This window comes from Stegastes partitus, unplaced genomic scaffold (assembly GCF_000690725.1).
Source record: "Stegastes partitus isolate 25-593 unplaced genomic scaffold, Stegastes_partitus-1.0.2 Scaffold143, whole genome shotgun sequence".
Lineage (NCBI taxonomy): Eukaryota > Metazoa > Chordata > Actinopteri > Pomacentridae > Stegastes > Stegastes partitus.
Window position 1 is genome coordinate 122,486 of NW_007577874.1, and position 7,143 is coordinate 129,628.

The following is a 7,143-nucleotide window of genomic DNA, read 5'->3' on the forward strand; positions in this document are numbered from 1 at the left end:
ACTAAAATACAGTCCTCTGTTGACATTTCACCAACTTTTCAGGCCTCTAACATCAGCATATATTGATGTGTGGCACGTAAAGGAAGCCACGTTTATGCTGAAAAACAGTGTTAAAGGCTTTAGAGCAGCAGCTGATGCATGCATGTATAAAACATCACCAAAATCTAGAAGTGATGGAAGTTTGGACACAGCGTTTAAATGTCAGTTTCACATCGATCCAAATTTCAAGATATTTAAACTCTGTGACTCTTTCAATATTTGTGCCACACATGGCAGAGATATGAGATTGTCTCCATAAATATAATTTAGTTTTATTTGTTGTGAGTCCAACTTAGCAAAGCAGTGCTGAAGGGATTTAACAGCAGGTTGAACAGTATCTACACTACAGTAATAAAGCGGTATCATCAGCGTAAAGATGTACATCACTACCAGATACAGAGAAGACACTGTCATCGGCATAACAAGTAAACGGCACAGGCTCCAGGTTTGAGCCTTGTGGGACGCCGTTTTCCACAAATTCTGATTTTCCAGAAGCTCCACATTGCTGTCTGTCCATGAGACTCAAACACTTTTATCAAATCTGACCGGGTGAAGACTTTTCAGAAACAAACGGCAGCGACTAAAATGACAGGTTTCCTGCTCACCGCTTTGCGTTTCAGGATGCAGTCCAGACGCCACCGGTTTCCTTCGACCACCGGCCTCTTCAGGAAAATCTCTGGACTCAACCTGCGAAACAAAAAACTTCATCGTTTCCGACCCACGTTCCTCCTCTTGACTCACTTTACCTTTAAATGAAATCCTCAAATCTCTGTTTGCTCTTTCTCATCATTTCTTCCTTCATTATTCCATCTTTCCTTCCTTCCTTCTCTTTTTTTGTTCATTTTCCTTTTTCCTTCTTTACCATCTTTAGTTCACTCCTTCATTCTTTATTTCTTCTTCTTCTCTTTCCTTCCTTCCCTTCGTTCTTTTCATGTCTTATTTCCTTCTTTCTTTCCTTTTCCTTTTTCCTTCCTTCCTCTCTTCCCTTGGTTCTTTTTTTTTTTCTTTTCTTCATCCTTCTTTCCTTCCTTTTCTGTAATTTCTATCTTTCTTTCTTCCTGTCCTTCCTTTTTTTATTCCTTCCTTCTTTCCTTCCTTCCTTTCTTTTTCCATCTTTTCTTTCTCTCTCTCTTCCTCCATTCTCTTTCTTTTGTTCTCTTTCCTTTCTTTCCTTCCTTCTTTTCCTTTTTCCTCCCTTTCCTTCTTTCCCTTCCATCCTTCTTTCCTTCCTTTTCTGCAATTTCTTTCTTTCCCTCCTTTTTTATTCCTTCTCTCTTCCCTTCTTTCCTTTCCTACCTCTCCTTCCTTCTTTTCTTTCTCGTCCTCCTTTCCTTCCATCTCTTTCTTTTGTTCTCTTTCCTTCCTTCCTTCCTTTTGTCCTTTGCTTATTTCTTCTTTCTTTCGTTTTCTAGTTTCCTTCCTTGCTCTCTTCCCCCCTTTCCTTCTTTCCCTTCCATCCTTCCTGCAATTTCTTTCTTCCTTTCCTTCCTTTTTTATTCCTTCTATCCTTCATCACTTCTTTCTCTCTTTCTTTTCTTCCAGCATCAGACCCAACTCCAGCACGTTTTTAGTCTCCGTACTCGTTAACTGAAGTAAAACACAGGACTTTGTAGAACCACCACCACCAGTAGGACTTCTACCAGTGTTTCTGCAGACACAACAAATCACACACACACACACCAATACACACTCTGCGTTTGTAGCTCTGATGTGTGTGTGTGTGTGTGTGTGTGTGTGTGTGTGTAACGGCGATCCGAGCCTCAGGCGGTAACTGATCGGTTTGACCAGAAAACCTCCCACAGAGGTGACCGCCGCGTGCACTCAGGGACACACAACACGGCCACGGACAACACAAACCGCCATGTGCACACAACAACAACACAACAACATAACAACAACAACACAACAGCAGCAGCAGCAGCGTCCTCTGAGGGTGAAGCTGCAGGTCAGCGCTCACCACCAGTCCGTGATGAAGATTTCCTCCTTGGCTTCCTCCAGAGCGTCGGCCACGTCCTCCATGTACAGCTTCCCGTTCACATACCTGCAGAAGACGCACAAAAAACACACAAAGCTTCATCCTTTAGCCTTCAGCGAACACGTGCAACAGAATTAGACACAGAAAAGCCTGTTTTCTATGAAGTGTGTGTCTGTAGCACTAAAAACACACAAAAACAAAATGAAAAAGCACATTTATTGCTCGTATCTCTATTTAATTTTGCATTTCCACTTCATTCACATGCAGGTTGCTCTGACAGAGAGATGGTTGGTGTTTGTGCAACTACTTCAAGGCTTTTTCTTTATTCATTTTACTTCTTTCTGCAGATGAAGGTAGTAAACGCCATCATCCTCCCAGTTCAAAGGAGTTCCCACATAAACCAACACCCTGAACTCATCGCGGCGGCGTGTCGCTCAGACGGTGTAGTGTTGCCCAGCAGGAGGACAGGTGATGAGCAGGTGGGTCTCACTTTCCCTCTCTTTGTGTCGGGTTACTACAGCGAGACGCACTCACCTCCGTTTCTATCTTTGCGAGGACCCTCTGTGACAGAACACATGCTCTGACTTGGACCTCGACCATCTCCGCTAAACGGCTGTAAAACCCAATCCAAACCCTCAGAGAACCCTCTGAAAACCTCGTCGTCCACAAACGTCCTCGCTGCTGGGGTCAAAGACTCACACCGGACCTCGCAGACATAGAAGTCTATCCACACACACACACACTCACACCTGCAGCGTGCCAGCTGGACCGAGCCTCGTCTAGACTTCTGGTGCGTTTGAACGGTGATGCGTTCACTTGCCGTTGCACAGAACGGACACGTGTGCGACTAGAAGCTAAACTTGCATCACCTGCATGTGAGTTTGATTTGCTCGACTTAACGCAGCTTAAAATTGTGTTTCTTAAGTTGACAATGATCTGAAAATTCAACTTAAAATGATTTTTAATAATTTATATTTGATTTACATATTTTTGAAATTGAATCTATTATTCAGCTGTGTTTGATGCTTGATGCAAATTTGATTCAAATTCAATTTTTGCTGAATTTGAATCCGTTACCGTAATGTCTGGACGATCAGCGGCTACTTTTTTCAGACACTTTGAACACTGATGCGGCAATTTATGGAGTTTTTAAACGAAATTTGCATCGAGACCAAAGTGACGTTGAGAGCGACGACGACAGAGAGACTGAGGAAGTGTGTGACGAAGGCTTATATTCAGGTGCGCTCATAGTACGGAAATTATGGTACAATTACATTTCAATTACGCAAAAGAAATTATTGTAAAAATAATAAAAATTTGGGTCACATAATTTGAAATTGAATTTATTACACGAAAATGGTTTTCAGTGCGTCTTGTATCTGATGTTCACTGAACATCCAATTCAATTTAAATTGTGCTTAATTTTAATCATTTGTACTTAAATTTGAATCCCATAATTTGAAATTGATATTATTACAAATCAATTACTCTGAACCTGTATTTGATGCACTCTAACAATTTAATTTAAATTACATATTTTTTTAGCATAATTATTCAACATTTTTAAACTCAGCTTCTTCAGAAACTAATTTTAAACGGAATTTACTCAGTTGAAACTGAACTTGGTTTTTCCGACATTGCCCATAATGTTCACTGAAAATGGAACTCAAATTCTTTTTTTCGGCTAAATTTGAACACATAATATGAAACTGCATTTATCATGCTAAAATTAAATTCAGTTTTTTTCTAAAATTGTATTATACGGTCGCTGGAAATCCAATTCAAACTCTTTTTTTTTTTTAAAGCACAATAATTCAAGTTGAGCACTTCAACTATAAATGATTCAAACTCAGTTCCTCGCGGCACGTATTTCTGCTCAGACAGGAATCTTTAACAGCTGAAAACGTATTAAGAGCGCTGTTGTAACGATCACCAAACGTTGTCAGAATGTGATGCGTTCACTTACTCAGACTGTATTTGATAAGTAATGAAAACGCTGAGTGAGCGACCCGCACTGCGCCGTCACCACCAGACCTCGTGCCTTCTTCTTTAAACACCCCCAAAAAACAACATAAACTCTGATGTGAAAGCTGGTTGCCGTGGTTACCATTTGGCGGGGATATTCTCCTCCTGCCGGGCGAAGGATCCGAAGCGGTGGTCTTTGAGGAAGGCCGAGCCGTGCTTCTGGACGAAGCCCTCGATGGCCTGACCCCACCACCGGGCGTGTCTGTAGCTGCTGCACTTCAGCACCAGCGACCTGCAGCCGCACACAAACGTAAATACACAACGAACACACACCCGAAACTGAGTCGTCACCTCGGATAGGAAACAGGAAGCGTACCTGTTGAGGCTGTCGACGCGGACGCCGTGTTTGGTTTCCGTGTCTTTGGAGTCCATCTTGATGCTGAACTCCTTGTCGAACAGCATCACGAAGGAGATGGCACCGGAGTCGGGCTTCATGTACAGCAGGAACGAGTCCTTCACCACCAGCCAGCTGCACACACAAGAGGCACCGCGTTCACGTTTAAACCGCAAAGATCAGCCGTCCTCCTCGTTTCACTCACCCTTAAATCGCCCTGGACGCATGTATAAAGCATTACAGCAAACAGGACGGGTCTCAAATCAACTCCACACCAGTAAACATGACATTATGGTGCTAAACACTAAATAAAACTAGAACCAACTGAATCAGAAACAAGTAATACATCTTCAGGATTAATGGGACAACAAACAGTGAGCTCATCAAAGTTAATGATCATTATGGCTGCAATTAATGATGATTTTTTTATTGCTAACAAACTGATTAGTTGTTTGGTCCATAAAATGTCAAAAAAATGTCAGAAAACTGCCCAAATACATGAACTTCAAATAACTGTGAGTACTGCCGTTCTCAGCCTCCATAGAAACGCATTTTACAGTTAAAAAAAATTAGGTTCCGTCTTAAATTGTGTTTCTTTTGGCTAAAACTAAGAAAAATCTGTTTTTCTTGTTAAAATTAAATCAGGTGCCAAAATCAACAGATTCTCTCCCAATGAGCTCTGCAGGAACTAATCTACAGACGACTTTAAATGCTTGTGTTTGCTGCCTTGTTTCATCCAAACACTTCATGTTTTTAAAGATTAAAGCCCAACTTGTTGCTCCAAACCACCATTACAGCTGATTCCTAATCGCTACCAAGAGCCCTCCATAATGCTGCTAAATAAAGCGTTGCATCGTCTGCATAGAGGAGGAGGCGGAGGTCAATCGGTGGAGATTTGAGGCTCGTAATGGTTTCAGCCTTTCGTGTTGTGAAAGCATCCTCTCAGTGTCTACTCAGTGTTTGTTTCTGCTCGTGTTTACGGACCGTTTGGACCAGCGGTAGCACATTTTGCTGCGACCGCAGCAGTTCAAGCCGGGGATCCGATGGCCGCCGGATCGCTTCAGCACCATCCCTTCTCTGAAAGACAACAAAGCTTCTAATTCTACAGAGAAATACTCGTTTTTGATAATATATATTTTTTTAAAAAACAACAAAAAAAAACACATTATTTGCACTAACAGACTACATAGTTAGCTGCTGACTATTGAGTGGAAAACATCCAGTTTTTTAAAAAAAAAATATCAACATGTTTTTGTAAATATAAATATAATGTAAAAGAGTCAGTATCTTAAAATATGACATCTGTTTTTAGATTTATTGGTATGATGGAAGTTTCTCATTAAAACTGTAAAGTTGTCAAAAAGATCTTGGGGTTAAACTAAAGCCTGATGGGAAACGTTTAGGATATTTTCCTTACAGGCCTTTCGGTCCCAGGTCGTGGATGAAGGACAGCTGACTTGCTTCAATGAACTCCATCTGAAAAACAAACAAACAGCTTGTTTCTTGAAGCAAAACTAAACTTTTTAAAACACGTTGCTCATTAACCGAAAAACTCGTCTTTATTATACAAACTCAGAAAATTCTTAACTGCTTACAAGTTACAACTATTAGACGTTTTTCAGTGTTAATGTCGTGTTTTTAATAAATAAAAGTATTCTGTAGGGAGCTTGAAGGCAGATAAAAAGTCCGACAGCTTTCTTTTGCTGCCAAGAAAAATGAAGAAAAAGTGCATCAGATGTTTTTACCTCCATGCAGGTAAATAAGTGTCTTCCTCGAGGGTTTTAAGCACTAGAGATCAATTAGCTATGTTCAGAACATCCTGGTCTCTTGTACAAGTCTCCAGGATCTTTCCAGGTTTTCCAGGATGTGTGGAAACCTCTAAACCCGTGCTCACCGTGGCGTGGTAGTTCCGGTACATCGGCATCTTCAGCAGGTTGTTCAAGTAATCCTCCAGTTGTTTCTGGAACAAAGACTCATTCAGTTTAGGTGCAACTCAACGGAAAACATCAAGACAGTAAAATCAAATATCCTGGTGAGCGACGTACCCTCCGGCTGGACACCTGCTCCTCTCGGCCCAGCTCGTCTCCTCCTCCTCGGGGCAGGTTCGGCATCTGCCTCACCTCGCTCCTGGTCGCCGTCTGCCGCTTCACCGTGTGGCTGCGCAGAGGAATCAGAAGAAAACGGTCGGTTTGGGCGGATATCCGAAGCCGAGGCGTGAGGAGGCGGGAAAGGTGCGTCGGTTTTACCTGCGCGACGGCAGCGGCAGCCTCATGAAGGTCTTGTAGGTCCTCAGCTCTCGATGCAGCTCCATGAAGTGCTTCTCCTTCCTCTTCACCAGCCACGTGAACTCCCCGTGCTTCATCTCGATCTTATACACAGCAGGCATCGACTGCAAACACAGGGAATGTTCAAGGCTTTAAATTCAGTCAACTACCAAAACAAATGGATTCTGTCTCAGTGGTAGAAGCTGCTTCATAAAGACTGGATATTGCTTCTTTAGTTCAGCTTTTCCATATGACACCATGCTGTCGGTTAAAACCACCACATTCTGCTCAGTAATTTATTAATTACTAAACATTGTTACACATGTTCAGGGTCACACGATGCTGGAAATCGTTCATTTATTTTCTTGATGAGAGTTGGATAAAAAAAATGAACCCCACAACCCGGCGGCTGGTTGTAAAGGCGTGTTATTTTAAATAAATCTCCACAAATACACCTTTTATCAGAGCAAGAACTGAAGGACTCGTCAGGTGTTTGAAGTTTTGAA

At 42.0% G+C, this 7,143-nt stretch overlaps 1 protein-coding gene across 1 annotated transcript in view; it reads right to left on the reverse strand.

Annotated features, from left to right (window-relative positions):
- Positions 1-7,143, reverse strand: part of LOC103355339 (phospholipase D1-like) — a 53,648-nt gene that overhangs the window by 21,047 nt on the left and 25,458 nt on the right. Inside the window, exons 4-12 of the mRNA XM_008279088.1 lie at positions 6,620-6,762; positions 6,419-6,530; positions 6,268-6,333; positions 5,791-5,849; positions 5,358-5,450; positions 4,356-4,508; positions 4,122-4,271; positions 1,997-2,080; positions 612-726 (exon numbers count right to left, since the gene is read on the reverse strand). Of these exons, the coding sequence (XP_008277310.1) occupies positions 612-726; positions 1,997-2,080; positions 4,122-4,271; positions 4,356-4,508; positions 5,358-5,450; positions 5,791-5,849; positions 6,268-6,333; positions 6,419-6,530; positions 6,620-6,762 (975 nt within the window). The remainder of the gene's footprint in view (positions 1-611; positions 727-1,996; positions 2,081-4,121; positions 4,272-4,355; positions 4,509-5,357; positions 5,451-5,790; positions 5,850-6,267; positions 6,334-6,418; positions 6,531-6,619; positions 6,763-7,143) is intronic.